Genomic DNA, 18413 nt, shown 5'->3' on the forward strand with positions numbered 1-18413 from the left:
AGCAGGGATGTGCCTTCAAGTCCTGCTGCCACCTCTGGGAGCCCCAGGCTGGGCCAGGCGCTGACCTTGCCCCGGGAGAGCCCGGCTGGAGGAGGGAAAGCAGCAGCAATTCGGGGAATCCTGATGGCAGGAAGGCACGGAGGAGCGGTGCCAAATTCACATGGTCATAACAAGGACAGCACGGGCAGAGGGGTGAGAATATGCGCGGAGAGAAAAAAAAAAAAACACCGTGCTCTCCCCCTGAGCTCCGTAAAGGGCTTTTCTTCTTTTTTTTTCTTTTTTTAACTCCTCCTAGGCAAGGTGCCGCGTAGGGAGGGATGAGCAGGGCCGGGGAGCCCTGGGTTGTGCCTGCAAGGCCCCAATAACAGACCTGGGGCTGCTCTGAGGCTCCGTGTGAGGACGGAGACAACAGGGAAGGGGCACAAGCAGAGCCCCCTGGGCCACCCTGGAGGGGTCCCAGCACCCCGGAGCCCCCCATGGTGGGTGCCATCTCCCAGGGTGAGTCCCTTTGGGATTACACCAGCAGCTCCAACCCTGGATCCCCCATCCTGAGCTCCCCGTGGTGCTCAGCACCTGCTCTTCCCCAAGCACCACGGCTGCATCCCACCGGGGAAGGCGCTGGAGGCCAGAGGCTGGTGTAGGAAGGAGCAGCCTTGGTATCTCCTTCAAGGACTCCACTAATTAATAAATGTTTCCAGTAACAGACCCACACCCCTCTGGATGTTGGAGAACAGCCCCGGGCAGAGCTGTGGCACTGCACCCACAGCCCCTAAAGCATCACCCAGCCCCTGAGGATGAGGAGGGAACTCCCAGTTCCTGCCCAGGGAGAGCAGTGGTTGCATTAGGACCCATCCCGCAGCTGAAACTGGAGAAAGAAGCAAGGTGAGCAGCAGCAAAACATCTTCCCCGTTTATTTGCAAGAAACGTTTTGTTTAAAAAAAGGTACTTTTTAGTCTTGATCCAAGTAACACTGCAATCAAACGCCGTTAAACCAAAGTTCAGACAGGTTGGGCAGCCCGCCGCTACGCGGAGGAATGAAGAAAAGATTTAAGAGCAAACTATTTTAAAACTAGATCGCGACGTTTGCCTCAAACATCTTCGCAAGCGTTTGAAGTTCATTCGTGTTAAAGAAGAAAATAAAATCAAGCGACTCCGCCGGTTCATCTAACAGATGTCTCAGCTTTTAACTTCCACACATGGGTGACTTGTAGCCAGCGTCTCTAATTGTGAAATCAAAATGCATAGCAATGCAGAAACCTTCCCCGTGCAAGGTCAGAGCGGGACCACGGTGCTTGGGTAACAAATGAGCGATGAGATCGGTGATGCTACGGGGGCGAAGGGTTTGGAACACGTTTGCTTTACGTGCACACACCTTGGAAGGGCTGCGTTAATGGGGCACCGAAGCAGCCTGCCCCGTCTCCCGTGCCAGAAGTTGCTGCCTGCAGCTCCGGAGGGTCCCCCCTCGTCCTCTGCAAGTCCTCGTGGTGCTGCAGAGGGATGCTCAGAAGCACCAAGGGTTAACAAGGGGAAGAGGGCTCAGGGAGGGGTCCACCGAGCCGGAATTATAAAGGGGAGCTCGGGCTGTGCCCCGTCACCAGCCTGCACTCGGCGGTGACAAATGGTTAAGGAGGGAGGGAGCCTGTCCTAACCAAAGGGCTCGGAGCAGGGGGGATGCCACAGCCCACCGCAAAACCTTCAGGGAGGCAGACAACGGCCCTCCTGCACAGGGTGGTGCTGGCAGCTGCCTAAAGCTCCTCAACCCAAAGGTGTCTCCACACGAAGTGTGAGAACAAAGCCAATCTCGGCTAAACAAAGGTGCTGGCGAGTAGCAGCTGCACAGCCTTTAATTCTTCCCTCTTCCGTAATAGGAAGCCAGGCTTGCTTGAATGCACACACTGCATCTCCTGCGAGGGTTTCTGATCTCTGCAGCACGGAACGCTCCAACCACTGCAAGCAGCGCTGGCTCCCTGCAGAGGGGATTTCCCCAGGACAGACAGGAGAAAGAGACATGAGACGCACGTGCCCCAGAAACAGCCAAGTCCAACGGAGTGGAGAGATTTCAGGCACGGTCCCAGGACCACATCTGGTTAATCCCTGCAGCTTCCCAACCTCGTTTTCTTGCAGCCTGCTCGTCTCACGTCCAAACGCAGGGCGATGCCTCAGAGGGTGGCGTCACCCAAGGGTTGAGTGTTTGGCCGGGAGCGGGCTGGCAGCGAGGGCTCCAGCCAAGCACTGGGCTGTGACCCTTCAAAGCACAGCAAGGAGAGCAGCGTCCTGCTCTCAGGACATCCCCGTGTGTGGTCTGGGGAAGGCTCCTGGGGAAGGAGCAGTTGTGAGAGCGGGTGCAGGAGGAGCAGCACGGGCAGGGAATGCTTGGTGCTGCACGCCAGAGAGACACAAACCAGAGGGTGGCCTCGGCTGTGACGCAGGCAAGCAGGAGGCAAACCCCGTCCCGGTGCAGGCAAAAGGGCACGAGGCTGTTGCCCCACTCGGGACTCCTCGGGAGAGTGCCTGGCTCCAGCTCTGGTGCCTGAGGAGAGCTGATTGCCCAGCAAAATAAACTTAGCAGCAGCCACGACTACATTCAGCGAGGGGACGTTCCCTCGCGTTCAATAGTGTTTAATCTTCATCTTGCTCAACACAAATCAGTAGTGCAGCAATATAAATACAACTGAGGAAGTTTAAAGCCTTTTGGCTTTCATAGCTCAAAAAAAAAAAAAAAAGCCAATGAAATGAGTTTCCAGTTTTTAAATTAAACACAAAGAAAGGCAATAAACTGCCCACCCATCCGTGGAGGAGCAGCGGCATCCTTCATGCCAGTAAGAGGTTGATTTCTGCCCGAGGACAAGGGGTGCAACTCATGAAAGCAGCACAGTGAGATAAAGAAGCAGGTATGGGAAAGGATCACCGACACCTGGCTCCCAGCAAAGCCTTTCCCAGAGTTCAAGCAGCAGAGAAATACAGCCACGGGCTGCTGACACTCACCGTGCGGTGCCCCTGGGTACTGAGAATTCCCTTTTCCACTGACTACAGGACACCGAACGCACTGCGCGCTGTACCGGGAGCACACAGGGCTGTTCAGCTGAAGTGACACGAGGCCACTAAGCTGCCGGCCAGAGGGAAGAGCCAGCTGCTTGGAACTGAAGACACCAAACCCCGTTTGCCTGGGTTATGCAAGTTTTAAGGAAAAAAAACCCCGTGTGGCATTTCGTAACTGGGATACAGTTGTTGTCCAGACTCATGGAGGGCTTAGGGACCAACAGAAAATGCTGCTGAACTACACCTCGTGGCTTTGGGATTAAGTCAGCCATTAAGCAAGTGTACCAAAGGCGAGTGTCCCACCCCTGCTCTGGTATCCAACAGGACAGCTTGCTGCAGGAGGGGGGCTCCCAGCCTAGCTAATTACCACAGGCAGGTCAGCTTTTCCACCTCTGAACAGCCACTGTGTCACCAACACTCCCAGGGAGAAAAGCCTAACAGTTATTTAGAACGGCTACAAAACCCTCTCCCCTACTGCAAGCTGATGGATTGTGACCGTAGCGTTTAGGTTCCTCCTACTCTACGCTCCAAAAGCAGCCAGTGTATGTGAAAGGACAAATCTAAATTAAAATAGTGCTTAAACCATTAGGGAAGGTGGGAGTAAAAGAAAACAGAACTGTCTGACAGCAGGAGTAGTTTGTGGCGGGCTATTGGAGCCGGGAGGGAGCTCAGAGCACAGCCTTGACCTTCCTTCTTCAAAGAGCTTCCAAGGCAGGTGACCTGGAAGTCCACAGGTGTCTCTCTGCTGCAGTCTGAGGTGGGCGAGGAGGGTCCTGCACATTCACAGTTGCTCCAAGTGGTTCTGTCCTGCCGCGCTCCAGATGCCAGCTCTGTCTTTTCTGACGCTTCGTCCGCGGTTCACAGTTGTCTTCTCCCTTTGATTTCCCTTGGAGTTCATATTCAAGTACAACCAGTTTTAACTGAATGAAAAGAAACCCGCAAAAACAGAGTTATTTTCTGTGAAACAAGTTAGCAGCTGTTGTCCTAACCAAACTGGCCTCCAAAGGCCCTCGCAGAATAGGGACGGGAGTGGCCTTCTCCTTCCCACTGAGCTCCAGCAAAAGGCCACCTAAAGGGAGCTATAGGATTTCCTCCCTCTGGTTCTTGGGTTTTAGTGTCACTTGTCCATTGCGCAAGGAGCCGTTCTGGCTACGGAGCAGCTTCCCTTTCTCACGGTCAGGCCACGTAAAGATGGCTTCATCACTGTCCAGTTCAGACTCGGAGTGCATCAGGCTAGTGTTGAGGACCTGGGCTTTCTGTCTGCCACCTTTGAAGGAGAGAGATTCCCAGGTTAAAATGACCTTTACCCCTGATCAAACACCACAATTTAACTCCATTCCCCCTCTAAGAGTCACGTTCCTGTCACGTCAAGGGGGCAGCTTGATCAGATTTCCCTGTGTCCGTCACTATTCCCTCAAATGCTGAACCCGAAGATGAAGCGATCCTGCTTCAGATACCCTGGTGTGACAGAGGTCACGCAGACATTTCCAGAGAGTGCACAGCACAACAAATGGGTAGGGAAACAAATAACATTACCAGAAGGGGCTGTGAGGAGAACTCGTGGGATCTCTGTCTCCCTGACCTTGCTTGAGGGCATTGTCTAGAAAGCTCTCTGAGGGCTAATGGCTCTGGTAAAGAGAACACGCAGGTGTGCAAGAAAAGATTGCTGCATTCTTACCACCCTCCCTACTCTCATCTCGCTCCTCTTTCCTGCAAAGGGAGGGAAATAAATTAACGGGCTGAATTTAGATTAATGCACAAGGACAGGAGAGAGACGTTTACTGATATTGTCAGCTGTGGAAATATTTCAATTTAGCTTTTCCTTAATGGAGAAATGCAACATTTCCCCTGTTATCAGAACGCTCCCTGGACGTATCTAGCAGGGAAAAAGACTTCAATCAGCAGCCAGCCTTGGAAGAGGCAGGATGAGTTTAGTTACCAGAGAGCAAATGGTGGAGGCACATTTGCTACCGACTGCAGAACAATGAGCCCTTTATTTAACAGTGGGGCTCTTCTGTGCGGGGTGACAGATGGTCAGATTAAAGCAGTTGGGTGCAAAGGGAGGGAAATCCACCCGTTTTTTCCTCATGCAGTTGGGATGGCCCAGTTCTCAGAGGAATTATCTGCTCAGCTTTGTCACTGCAATGCCCTCCACTGCTGTCCTTAGGCACTGTTCACCTTCCTGGAACACCACTAAATGGGATAATACTAGGATAAGCAATTATTTTCCTCTAGCCAACAAGGACCAGGGACTATTTTCCACGTGCAGTTAATTAGAATGGCTACAAAACCCTCTCCCCTCCCTACAACCCCTCCTCTTAAAAACTGGGCTTAACTCTTACTCTAAAGGCTTATTTCAGCAGCTGAAGCACTGCCCAAGCATTTGGTGGGGCTGTGCTTTGTGTATACTCTCCCACTTCTCCCTCCTCTCCTGGTCAATCAGCAGGTGACAATGGCTCAGTTCAGGTATCAGATACAATCGCAGCAAAAACACTCCAGCCTGAAATAACTCCGTGATCTTTGCAAAGCACCTGACAAGCACTCTCTAGGACAGCAATGCGGCACGAAAGTGCTGGCTAAGAACACTGAAGACAAGCGATTGCCTTTCTGGAATGGGCCGATGGGCTGGTAACCACATAGAGAACTGGGGACTTTGTTGGTCTCTCCCCTGAGATAGGCATCTGCTTCTACGAAAAATTAAAGGATGAGCTAAAATGTGAAACTTTCAGAGCCTCATGCCCACAAGGACAAAAATGGACACGTTTAAGAACAAGTAATTTGGGGTGGGAGAATATTGGGGCAGAAATGAACACCAGTCTCTTCAGGCCACCAAGAATTTTCACGTTGCTTGGCATCCCTTTGTTTCCAGGGAAAGTCAATCAGTTTGGTGAAATGCTTAATGACACTAAATTCATGCTTAGCTGAAAAGCCTTGCCAAGGAATTGCATACTGGCAGGAAGCAAACTGACTAAAACAGAGTACCAGGACTCAGTGAAAAACTTCAGAGCAAGAGAAGCTACAGTCAACGCTCAGTTTTGGACTTCTTGGATCAGGCCGGTCTCTGAACTGCTTACATTTATCTGCTTTGTGACAGAAAGTGGAAACATCAAGACTACACCAATTTCAGCCCCAATTTTTAAACCAAGGAGTTAGATAACGACTAAATACCCTGTCTACTGATGAGAATCAAGCTCTTAGATCTTCTGAGACTCGTCTGTCAGTACCTAACATCATGTTTGTTTCACTCTGTGATTTTTAATTCCACTGAGGAAGAGTGTTCTTAGTCAGCATTCTGGAAATGCTGAGCTCTTCCCTCTCATGTTTTACCTGCTTTGGGATTTGGTTTTAACTCCAGGCTTTCTTGATCCGTTGCATCCAAAATCTTATATTTGCTTTTTCTTTTGGATTTTCCTTTTCGTCTAAGAAGAAAAAGGAAGAAAAAGAATTAAGAGGCAGTTCATTTCTAAAAAAAGGCAGAAGAAAAAAAACCACCGATCTTCAAAGTACTTGCTTATTTCCGATTATGTTAATAACAGAAAGCAAAACATTAAAAACACTGCTTTTAGTTGCACATTTACAGGCTAATCCAAGTCTCACTACTTAACTGAACCCAGAGTTTTAGGACTTCTGTGTTTCACTTCAAACACCAAGTGACAACAACTAACATCACTTGGGCTAAGCAGCCAACCTGCTGGGACTATGGGTTTGAATCTCTTTCACCTCCTAATGCAGCTACTTGGCTCTGAAGCACAGACACAGAGAAGGTTATGACCTCAGTCCCACCTCTTGCAACAGCAGATCACCATCCAGGATAAGATTCCAAAGGCAACCACAATGAGGAACGATGCAATGATCACATACAGCACACTCCACTCTGAAAGCAAAACACCACAGAGATAAAGACGATTTGGCAACTCATGCAGTTGAGAGCATGCTCTTTAGCTGGCTGCTCTCAAGAAAGAAAAAAAGAAAGGCCTGACCCTTTGCAGAAGTTACTATCTATCACTGGCGGGATCGCTAACTCACCTACAGAAGCCAAAGGCTTAAGATCCAGTGTGCAGCTTCACTGCACAAGGTGTTGTTGGTTTTTTTTTTCTATTTTTTTTTTCCTAAAAGGCTTTTTTCAATGCGTGGTGTTTTTCAAAATTTGCTTTCCTGGGACAGGAAAACCCTTATAGGGTCACAATAGAAAAGGGGCACAATTTATACATTGAGAATGGACTCAACTCTTAGCGAGTGCTCTCCAAAAGGTTCTGAAGAGGAGTCACTTCCCTATCAAATATTTCCTGCCTAAAAGATAAGGTTAGCGAGACCAGGTCAGGAACCGTCTCCTCGTGTGAGCATAATGTCAGAGACGTTGGGAGAAAGCAGGCAGCTGTTACTCAGCACACCTTGGGCTTCACTTTTTGCCTCCTAAAGGTGAACAACACCAGGGAGATTTGACATACCACAGTTGCTTTCGCCATCCCCCATCTGCACCCTGATGAGGTTCTCCATCCAGAACGGGTCACAGACACAGCGCTTGGTGAAGGAGTCACAGCGGCCGTGCTCGGAGCAATTCAGCTGACACGCTAGGGACCAAAACCAGCAAGGTGAACTAAATGACTCACACATGAGGCAAAGATGGGATAACAGAGTTCAATATGACCACTCTCAGGGAAGTTTGAGAACTCCTGCTTCACAAGCAACATAGCACACCACACGTAACATGCTAAGAAAATTTTGCCTGATAAGATCATGATTGTGATGTAAAAGTCTCAGAATTTGTATATTTGTTAAGTAACTGTTTTTAAAAAAGGTTCTGACTTTCAAACTCAAAGCCAGTCTGTGAGACAGACTACAAGAAACAGATTCTTTAAAGTGATCACGAAGCACAGCATGAAAACAGAACTGGACTTTAAGAACTTACAGTTTTGTGACCTTCAAAAGCCAATAAAGGTGTTATTCCATTAACACTGAAGTTTAGTTTCAAAAGTAACAATCTGCTTTTGATTTTCTGAATTCCCATCTTCCCAGCAACATCACAAGTGACATTTGTACGTTACACAAGATAAATAGTGACTAGTCGTAAGCAACTGGTAAATAATTGATTGATTAATTCGCAGTCTAATGAATTTACTTTACTGCTTCCAATTTAGTAAGACACAAAAGCTACCAGAGCGTGTGTGTATGCACACAGAGGTGTGTTTAGCACAGATGAAGGCCCATATTCTTGCAAATGTCTAAGACAAGGGGAAAAGACGTTAGCTCATACAACAGCAACTCTTACTTACTGACTGTGTTAATTTCTAGTGCCCGGAAGATGAGGAAGTCTGACTGCTGTTTCCGTAGTTCATTTTTTAGTGTCCAGGCTACCTCTCGTCCTTTGAATATCTGGTGGGGAGGCTGGTTCTGTACAAAAAACACCATCTTCGTGCTGGAAGTCAGACAAAAAAAAAAAGATTATCTGCTACTTCTCCAACCATCAGGCAGAGAACCATTCTCCCCTCTCTGTCTTTAGAGGGGCTTGCTCAGAATCTCAAATTTACCTCAAAGTCAAACTTTTGGCTCCCTCTTGAAAGCAATAATGGTAAGCCTGGTCACACAGTAGGTGTACCTTTAGGACATTGGATCTGAACAAACTTTGAAAGCTAGGACTGGACTGTTCTTTAGTTTGATAATGGTTTTGTCAAGCCTAGTTTCAAACGTCTCCAAGCATATCTTTGCAGGTTCACACTAAATATGGAATTACCCAAACTTTCTGGTCTTCCCATTTTCATAATCTCCTCCCTCACTCTGGGATCCTTAGACCTTATGACCCATGGAAGTCATGGGCTCATTTAACTGTTCTGCACAGAGCTCCAACAGCAGAGAAAATAACAAAGATTTACAATCTTTTGCAAAGCTTACTTTAAATGCAGGGTTAGAGACAGAAAAAAACAAAAACACTGCAGTACTGGTACAGAGGTTGCTGCGCTCTCCATCTTTAAATGCATGAATTTTATAATAGAAGAACTTGCTCCCCTAGGCTTGCAAGCCTTGCAGAGCTCTGGGTATCCTTCAGATTCACAAAGGGATAACTGAATGTTTTAGGTTTATTATTACCACTGATCTTGTGAGTGAGTCAACAGCAGCTGGGGGAAAAAGATCTTTTTAAAAAGTACAAGTTACTTTGATAGTTGAGGCAAAAATGTGATGTTAAAGCCATCTGTCAGAAAATAACCTCTGCTCTTTTATCACACTTCCCACTCTTTTGTCTACTTAATAAACATAGATGAAGTGTTAATTGCAAGAATCCCTTACTTGTCTTTTTCAGTGGAAGAACAGTGGCAACTGGTCTGGTCATGGCAGAGACAGAAAGGTAATACTGAAAACAGAAAGTGCTGGCTCTTCTGTTCTGAGCTCTTTAGGTTTGCACGGACAATGAATTCTGATTTTACTGCTACAGCAGGCAACACGGGCATGAAGGAATCAATACATTATTGAACTCAGGAAAGTCTGAAGCATAACTGCGGACTTATTTCTGGCTTGCTGCATGATTTTAAACATGTCACATTTCTTTTTTCCTCCGTGCTTCATTTACCTTAATTTTTAGTAAAAATGGAGTAGTTTTAAGTGTAATACTGCGCTTATTTAAACAGATTATCACCCTGTCCTTGATAACTTAGTTGCCATGCCACTCAAATTCACATTCAGGCATCCTCAAACATACCTATGGCAATGGTGAACTGCTTTAAATACATAGATATGTACTAAAAAGACATTTCAGAACTAGTTGCTTAAGTTTCCTGCAAAATTGTGAATTTCCCAGACCAATCATTTGTACAGAGGTGAAAAGCTGAATTTAACCAGGTACTTTAATGCCAAAGCAGCATGAACAGGATCCAGATGGGCTGAACCATCCTCTGTATGCCTTGCTGGTTACTCTGCTTGAAGTTGAGCAGGTCCAGGCAGGCAACAGGACCCTGGCCTACAGCCCTGTCTATATGCAGATTTCCAGTTGTTTAGAAGAGACCAGCTGTAGTTTATTTTAAGCTACATCACAACCCAAACCAAGTTTTTGTTTTCTGTTCAAACAACAATTACAGTGGTTTCCAACGTTTCATTTTACATTCGAGTTGTGCAGGCAGTAAAGCCAATATAAAACTACAAAGCTGGCATGCAAAGCTACTGCTAAGGGCATTGCTGCACCAGCACTGTGCACTGCTCTCGTGTGGCATCAACTTTTCACTGAGCTACTCCTTTATCAAGCCCCATTATTTGTCCAGTTATAAATCAGTTGTAGAACCTCCTTCAGACAGCCCTCACAATCCTCATAAACAAAGGAGATTAGTTCTCATTTTACAGATCTGTGAGGCAAAGGCATTAACAGCAGAGAAGAGCTCTGAAGACAATGCACCATTTCCAGATGGAAAAGATAGCCAAGACCTGCTTGGCAACATGCCTCCTCTGACCTAAGCAAGCAGGAATATCAATTTCAAGCAACATCTTTGCATGTTCTGATTATCCAATCTGCTTCCCAAGAGAAAACAGCCCTTTGTTTACTGAACCCTTAAGCATTCCCCCTCCTTGTACGTTCACGGACAAACCCTACCTTTGCTCAGTGTATGGCTGGATCTTTTGCACGGTGATGTCTGAGTCGAGGACCCCCAGCAGAACCCCTATTTGTCGGATGAACATCCCCTTCTGCCTCTCAGTCAGCTGGCTGACGTTAACATCCAGAATGATCTCCACAAGGTTATTTTTCCTAGGATCTAGGGAGAAATAGATGAGATAAATAGAAGTTCTAAAGATCTGTATTAACAGTCTGGGTACAAGTCAGGCTTCTAGCATCTTTCCAAAAGGTTTCTGCTTTGAACACAAAAGTACAGAATCTTGCTGTAGGAAGGGATACAGGTCTATGACCGTCACAGCTAATTCTTAGTGGCAAGAGCCAGCCTCCAAGAAACACATAAAAATACGATTATTTCCCCCAGAACTTTTGATGTTTGACATTTTTGAGCTGTGTCTACAGTACATACTTAGCACAGTACACTAACTGTGTAATCATATCTACGATATGGTTCTATGATACACTGTCTCCAGAAAAACAGAGGGCTTGCTAATACACCGTAGGCAAATGTGGTACAGCACAGAAACTGACTGACTCACCAGGTTTGACTTCCACTGTGGTCCGTTCTACATCACTCTCTCCTTTGGCATCTGTTACTCTGAGATGGAATGTGTAGGTCCCTTCTACCAGATTGGACAGGAGAAGGATGGGATGATGGTCTGAATTATTTAAGACTTCCTGGAAGGCAGAGCAAAAAAAAAAAGATTAGGAAACCAAGCCACAAACTAGCATGATATATCACCATATTTAAGGATATCACTAAAAGATAATGGGTGAATCGATCACCTTTTTATTTCCTCAGAAGTTGCCTCTCACTGACTTCTATGATGCTGCAGACTGACATTTAAAAAAGAAAACTCACCCCAGCTGCAGGGCTCCCCTCATCCCGGGTCCAAAGGTAGCTGACAATTCCCTTATCATCAGAGGATTTTGATCCATCCAGTTCAGCTGTATTTGTAGGCAAGGTGATGACAACATTTCCCGCAATCTTTGCAACAGGTGGCTTGTTTATCTCTAAGCAACAGAAATAAAGCAGTTGGAGGAAAATCTGGTAATGCCCAACGAAAAAACTGCTGCCTTAGACCTCTACTGCAACCCAGAAATACTTCTCTAACCCTGGGGGAGAGAAGGGCAATTACATGCTGTGGGATTTAGCTGAAGACACTATTCCTCCAGAGAAGGGTAGACCCCAGCTTACAGAAGGCTGTTTCAGTGCTCTACGCATTATTCTTCACCCATTCCTGCTAAGCTCACCTCTACTCAAACAGAACCTGGGTTTTAGGCAGCTCTGCGTGTGGCTGGACATACCTTCTTTGACAATAACGTTGACCGAGCTTTGGCTCTGCAAGTTCCTCTCATCTTTAACTGTCAGAGTAAACTCATATGTCCCAACTTGAAGGCCTGTTACAGTGGCAATGCTGCTGTTTGCATTCTCCAGCTTGACACCATCTGGGCCCCTAAACAAAGTACACAAGGATCAGTTTAAACTTTGTACAGATCGTTGGAGATAGCCTCACAACAAACACGAGGCTCAAGCAGAATTTAAGGAGATGCAAGCAGACAGCTGCCTGGAAATAAAATGTCCATGACAAAAAGCAAAATTATTTTCTTCAGTTACAGCAAGAAAATAAAAAAGTGCAGCATTCAGAACAAGGACTACACTATTTGGTGATTTAGCGTTTTTTTGTTTGTTTGTTTTAAACCAGGGTAACACTGATATCTGCATTTAAGTAGTGTTTAAAAAATCAGAATCCTCAGCAAAATTGGTTCACGTGAACTGTGTAATAAGCCAACTTTTTCTTTTAAGAAAAGGTACAGAGCAAAAATAGTTCCTGCATTTATAGGAGCTTTACACAAACTTTTGCATTAGCAAATAGGAAAAGCTACTGCAAGTTGCTCCTAGGATCTTTCCTGAATTCCCTAAAGCACCTCCATGGAATTTAGAGTCTGAGCAGCAGAACACTGCCTCTTTCAAATATATTGCAAAAGTATTAAGTCAGAAAGCCCTGCTGTTATTTGATTACAAGAGTCAGCCTCTTCGTAAGATCAAGACCACATTACACCACTGCAATTCAAACACAGCCGGTCTCCTTTACACGTCACAACCACACTGAGAATGGGAATCAGGCCTAATGCTTGAGAAAAAACTCCACCTCTCTCCAGTTAAACATAAATCCTTGTCTCATTCAAGTCAGTGGTGAAGCTTGTCAGGCCCGATGAGACCAGGATTTAACAAAAGAGGGGTACGTGTGGTGTGTCTTGTTTGAAATTAAAGACCCAGATACTTGCAGAAGAATGGTCTGGAAGATGATACACACCGTGTTTTTTCCCAAAGAAAGGAGACTATTTTCTGGTCATCTGAGCTCTTGCTGCCATCTAGAGTGGTGCTGTCCACAGGCAGAGTTAATTCTTTATCTGGACCAGCATCCGCCTTTGGAGGCTTATTGTTCTCTGAAAAAGGATTGCAATACCTTTTTACACATACGCCAAAAAGGTGGAGCTTACTCCCCCAGCATTAAGAAGCTTCTCCAAGATCCCTAGTATACTTTTTGTCCATTATTTCTCAGAATACTCAGAAAAAAATGAGTTAAAAAGCAGTTAGGAGTTCAGATCAGTTCTACTGACATTATTACAGAAGCTCTTCTGAAAGAAACACAAAGATACAAGATCTAGAATACGCTAACAGAATGATGCTCACCTCTAAACGCTGGAATTGAAGTGGCAAAAACAGCGAAGGGCAGCTTACCTGGCTGGACTATCACAGTGACCTCTGCAGTGGACTGGTGCCCAGCAGAATCAGTCACTATTAGCTGGTAAGTGTAATCACCTTCTTGCATTGCAGAGAGCTGTAAGACCGGTGTCCTCACCCCCTGTGAGAAAACACAGTAATGTACTGAGAAGATTCCTTACAACCATCATTACAGATCTGAAGAATGCTTTTAAAACAACCATTATCAGCAGATTCTAGGGGCTTATTATTAACCCCTGCTGTGGGACCAGAGGTCTGGGCCACTTAAGCATGTGTGACACTCGCACACAAATTTATGCACAGCATCAAGGACACTCTTGTGGAACAAAATAACAGTAATGCCACACAGGTATACAGAACCTGTGAGATTCAATAGTTAGCAACCCAAGCAACACCCTATGGAACACTGGTCAAAACACTGATTTTGTGAACCTAATTAGTGGACTTCCTTATTCCATAAATGTGACCTTCATAATGATCAAAATGATAATATGGAAACAAGTTCCTGCTTTGTACTGTTTGGGACTGAGGAGTGGCTGGTTAGTATCAGCAAAGTTGATACTCCAAAGTTGAATTCAAAAGGTTCATTTCACTGTGTTTGCCCATGACTTGGCACAAAGGGTTATTCTGTGAGTCTAAATGCCATGAAGTATTCTCAAGAAGTATTTGAAACTGCATTGCTCAAGAAAGGAAATAGGATGCCGTCAAAAACACGTGACTAGACTGGTGCTGGTACCGGCTCAGCCATCAGCCAATACCACCTTCACGTGCTTTTAAGTGTTTATTTAACCATCATGTGCGTGCTCTGTAGGATTCTAAGAAATATTTGATAACAGCCACTTAAAATGGGTTGGTTATTTAAAAAAAAAAACAGCCAATGAGTAATCCAGGATGAGCACAGGAGACCCGCACTGACCTGCATCTCCATCACCTTCCCTTTGCTGTTAGGGCTGAGCAGCCACTCGTAGCTGACAATGCTGTGATCATCGGTGCTCTGATTCCCATAGAGGGTGATGGAATTCTGAGGCAGGGTGATCACTTGGTTTGGGCCTGCATTTGCCACCGGAGGATAATCCACTGCTTTGTTCACAGTCAGGTTGGCAGTGGTAGAGTTGCTGGCACCATCTGAGTCCACTACTGTTAGACTGAAAAGAAAAAATAAATCGTGAAAGCAGTGAAGAGTCATAATTATCAGAACAGAACACAAAACACTGGCTGGAATTTAATGAAATGCAAAAGAGATAGAAACTTAAGACACTTAAGGAGAGGATAGTCTTTTTTTTTTTTTGGAAACCAGGTTAACACTTCAGGGATCTTGTACATTTTATTCTTTTATTCTTAAGGGATGAGAGCTGGCCAACAGGTCCAGGTAAAACCTACCTGAACGTGTAATTCCCAGGTACCAGGTTGGTCAGTGTCAGAATGGCAGTATCGCTAGAAACCTTTTCCTCCCGCAAAGGACCCTTCAGTTCTTCCCAGTGATAACTGACAATTTTATCATCATCAGTGCTTTCTGTTTCAATTAGGAAAGAAAACGGACATATAAAGAGTTGGAAAATAATGCTTCACAAAAACCAGATGTTCAGTTCCCAGCTTTGGTCATAGGCTTAGCGGACAAAGGCATTTCTGGTACAATCCCCCTGGTCTCTCTTACACTCAGATACCCAAACAGTATATTCTCCTCTGCCCTGTTTCACAGGTACACTTGAACACCCTTAATCCCAGGTTTGTGTGTGTGGCGGGGGAAGAAATAAACAAAAACCACTAACAAAATAGTACCAGTGAAGGACAAGAAAACCTGAATATATTTAAAGAAATTCCTGAAAGTGTGATAGCTAACCAATATGTTTGAAGCTTAACACAAGAGGGTTTGTTTGTTTGTTTTAAATTCAATTCTAAGCAGTAATCTCTAGAGCTTTCCTTTTCTAAGAGATTCACTCAGAGTCCCTTCAAGAGGAAACACAGAGCAGTGCTGGTGTGTGCATTCCCCTCTCCTGGCAGGAGAAGCTGATTCTTTTCACTAAACTTTACCCAAAGGGCCAGCCTAGAACCACACACAAAGAAACCAGGCTTGCTAGACTAAGGCATTTAAAACAGCAGGTACTCACGGCTGCCATCAATAACAGTTGAAATGGTTGGCAGTGAAATTTCCTGGAACTGTGGAGAGACAATGGCAACTGGAGGCCGATTCACCCGAGGCTCTGCAACAACAACAACCAAGCTGTTACAATGACATCTACAGGCAGACCACGATAAAAAACCCTGACTAAGGAACTCTACAAAACTGCTTTGCCTTTGGGCACTAGGAGTGGCAGCAGAATACATGTTGCACATCACCTTCTCCCTTCCCAGCTCTATCTACCCCTTCAGTCCCTGCAGTCATTTAAGTGACAGCTCAGCAAGTCCAGGAAGGGAGTCCAAGTGTGCAGTTGATGTGCTGTATGCAGCTTCGAGACAGCCACTGATCAGACTGACTGCGGAGAACTGCATAATCACCAACATAACGATTCTTGCTGCCAGCAAGTTATGAACCAGTGAAGGGAAACAGTGCTAGCAGAAGGGTTTTTAAAAAGGAAGGTGAACTGCTACCAGGCTAGTACTCTGGAAATGGCCGCAGTGCATCTGTCCTCCTGTTCCGAGACAAGCATTCAAGCACAGACTATTCTAACGGAGCAGCACCTACAGCTTCTTGCCAAAGTTTGGCTGCTGCTCTGAAAAATGAATGATTTTGATGCATGCTGCCAGCTGCAGATTCACTGCTTATAAGGAAATGATCAGCAACAGCATCCAAAGAGCAGCCACACACACTTGCTCATTTAGGGAGTGCAAGAGCAATTCCTTGCCCACAAAAGTTCTGGAAGAAGTCTTGCTGAAGTGTGCAAAATAAAGTTCTTTTGCATAAAAGGAGATACGGAACATGTGGTTCCCTCTTTACGCAGCCCATCTAAAAAGTAAGAGCTAGTGAACGCATAAGCTACTGTATTTATACCAGCTCATCTGCAAACTATGCTTTTAAAAATAGTGAGGAATGAGATTTGACTCAACCTGCCTGTGGTTGGGAATGATATTCTTTACTGGACAGGGAAAAAAAGAACCTCCAAAAGAGCTTCAAAGCTCTGGCTTCCTTTCATTTTCTGCTCCTGCTGCTATAAGCTTTTTACCCGGTTACAGCTAGTTTCTGTTGCTGCAGTGGTCTTCCAGCATGAGGCATTTACATGCTTTTGTATCAGTATTCCAGCTCTTGCATGGAGTGTTTGGCCTGGGTGCTGTATAGCAAATAGCTACGTGTATTAGCATGGCTTCACATTTCAGGAAATGACTTAACACACATACATATATACTGAGTTCACTGCACAGTGAATTTTCATGATGTTAAACTAGGGTCTAGTCAAATAAGCAAAACAGGGACAGATGAAGGTAAGGAAAGATACAACCCCACTGAACTCACTTGGATTCACTGTCACGTTCACATAACCTTCTCCATGTGCATTTTCGCCATCAACGACAACTTTGAATTCGTACAGACCAACAGTAAGCTGAAAAGTAAACACAACGATTAACCTTCGAGATGGCAGCACCTTGATTCGAGATACTGAAAGGTCAAGTTAGCAAGCTTTGGCACAGCACTGTATTAGCAGCATGGAACAGGCAATTCTGCTCCAATCTAGGCACACAAGGCAAAGGATGGCTTCCAAGCCCAGGTGTTATTACATGTATTTTAGTTTACAGTGACTCCGCAGCAACCAAAGAGTAGTATTTCTTCTTGCTACAGGTGACAGAGTTGTCAGTCAAGCTTGATTTTCTAGCAACAACAGGCAAACAGAAGAGCTCTAAGAGATTAGTTCAGGTTGTCTGGGCACAGGAATTCACACTAGCAGATTGCATTTGAGATAAAAAAAGCCTGCACGTAAGAAAAGAAATTCTCTTCTTGTGTGTCTTTACAAAGGAAAGTATTTTTTCTCTTTCTTCTAGGTGACGTGAGTGCGGCAGTCACCCCTTCATCATTCACTGTTGAATGGGATGGAGAAGGACTGGGTGCTGGACAACAATTATGGTATCCAGAAGGCTGAAACCCTGACAGAAACAGACGTGCTCCTTTTGAAGGGCTTTTCTCTGCATAGTATCACAATTAAAGCCTGCAGATTTTTTTTATGAGTGCAGTAGAATCCATGATGCTTAAAGGAATGTCTCATAAAATCAGAACTGTACATTCATGCAGTAATTAAAGTCATTCCCTTGTAAAGAAAACCCGTGTGCAGAAACTAACGATCCTTTCACTCTGTTAGAGCTAAAAGCAGCAGCCAGGTATGAGGTCTTCCATCGCTCTAAGCTAATGGAGCCAGCAAATCATTTTTCAGAGGGTAGTACAAGGTTTCTGACCTAAACAGACCACTACATTGTTTCAGCAGTAGAAATATTCACAACCCTTTGTTAACGTTAAATTGTGCCATTTTTACAGTTTGACACACTGCTTGTAGGCAGCCTTTAGATCCTGAAATCAATTTCTTTCTTTCCCTCATGCCAGAGCAATCTCTTTTTTTATAAGAGACTTAGAAGAGCTTGTAGTCAAGTGTTGGCTGCCTGCCCATCACGCAATTCCCTATTCATCCTGAAATCACAAACAAGTCTTTCCTGACTACCAGGGTCCCCGTCTTCTCCATCAGGCATTCCGTACAATAGGATACTGAGCAGCAAAATAAGCTTTACCTTAGATAACTTCAGGGTCTGGGAGTGCTTCCCTTCCATTTCTCCACTGTAGTCTTTCGGATGAGTAATCAGTTCCCACTCATAGGAATAAGTGGTTCCTTAAAAAAAAATAAAAATAAGAATCCAGAAGTTAGTTTTTAAAAGGCTGCCTTTCTGCCATGCTGAAAAAAAGCAAAGGTATTAAACATTTAGAAGGCTCATTCTGCTGCACTACAGAGAAATGAGACAGCTTGGAGTTTGGACTGTAGGTTTTGGGAATATACCCAGGAAAAGAAACAATCTGTGCTTCTAAACACATTTACTCAGGAGCCAAAACCCATCATTCTG

General features: G+C 45.2%; 1 protein-coding gene across 1 annotated transcript in view; it reads right to left on the reverse strand.

Moving 5' to 3' along the window:
• Nucleotides 1-883: 883 nt before the first annotated feature.
• KIAA0319L (KIAA0319 like) overlaps nucleotides 884-18413 on the reverse strand; it is a 32663-nt gene continuing 15133 nt past the window's right edge. The window contains exons 6-21 of the mRNA XM_084300740.1: nucleotides 18087-18184; nucleotides 16828-16915; nucleotides 15488-15580; nucleotides 14760-14892; nucleotides 14296-14524; nucleotides 13377-13500; nucleotides 12949-13081; nucleotides 11939-12087; nucleotides 11493-11644; nucleotides 11170-11308; nucleotides 10613-10772; nucleotides 8313-8455; nucleotides 7488-7610; nucleotides 6823-6913; nucleotides 6367-6458; nucleotides 884-4306 (exon numbers count right to left, since the gene is read on the reverse strand). Of these exons, the coding sequence (XP_084156866.1) occupies nucleotides 4119-4306; nucleotides 6367-6458; nucleotides 6823-6913; nucleotides 7488-7610; nucleotides 8313-8455; nucleotides 10613-10772; nucleotides 11170-11308; nucleotides 11493-11644; nucleotides 11939-12087; nucleotides 12949-13081; nucleotides 13377-13500; nucleotides 14296-14524; nucleotides 14760-14892; nucleotides 15488-15580; nucleotides 16828-16915; nucleotides 18087-18184 (2135 nt within the window). The 3' untranslated portion in view covers nucleotides 884-4118. The remainder of the gene's footprint in view (nucleotides 4307-6366; nucleotides 6459-6822; nucleotides 6914-7487; nucleotides 7611-8312; nucleotides 8456-10612; nucleotides 10773-11169; nucleotides 11309-11492; nucleotides 11645-11938; nucleotides 12088-12948; nucleotides 13082-13376; nucleotides 13501-14295; nucleotides 14525-14759; nucleotides 14893-15487; nucleotides 15581-16827; nucleotides 16916-18086; nucleotides 18185-18413) is intronic.

Source organism: Netta rufina (genome assembly GCF_964035555.1).
Source record: "Netta rufina genome assembly, chromosome: 23".
Taxonomy (NCBI): Eukaryota; Metazoa; Chordata; class Aves; order Anseriformes; family Anatidae; genus Netta; species Netta rufina.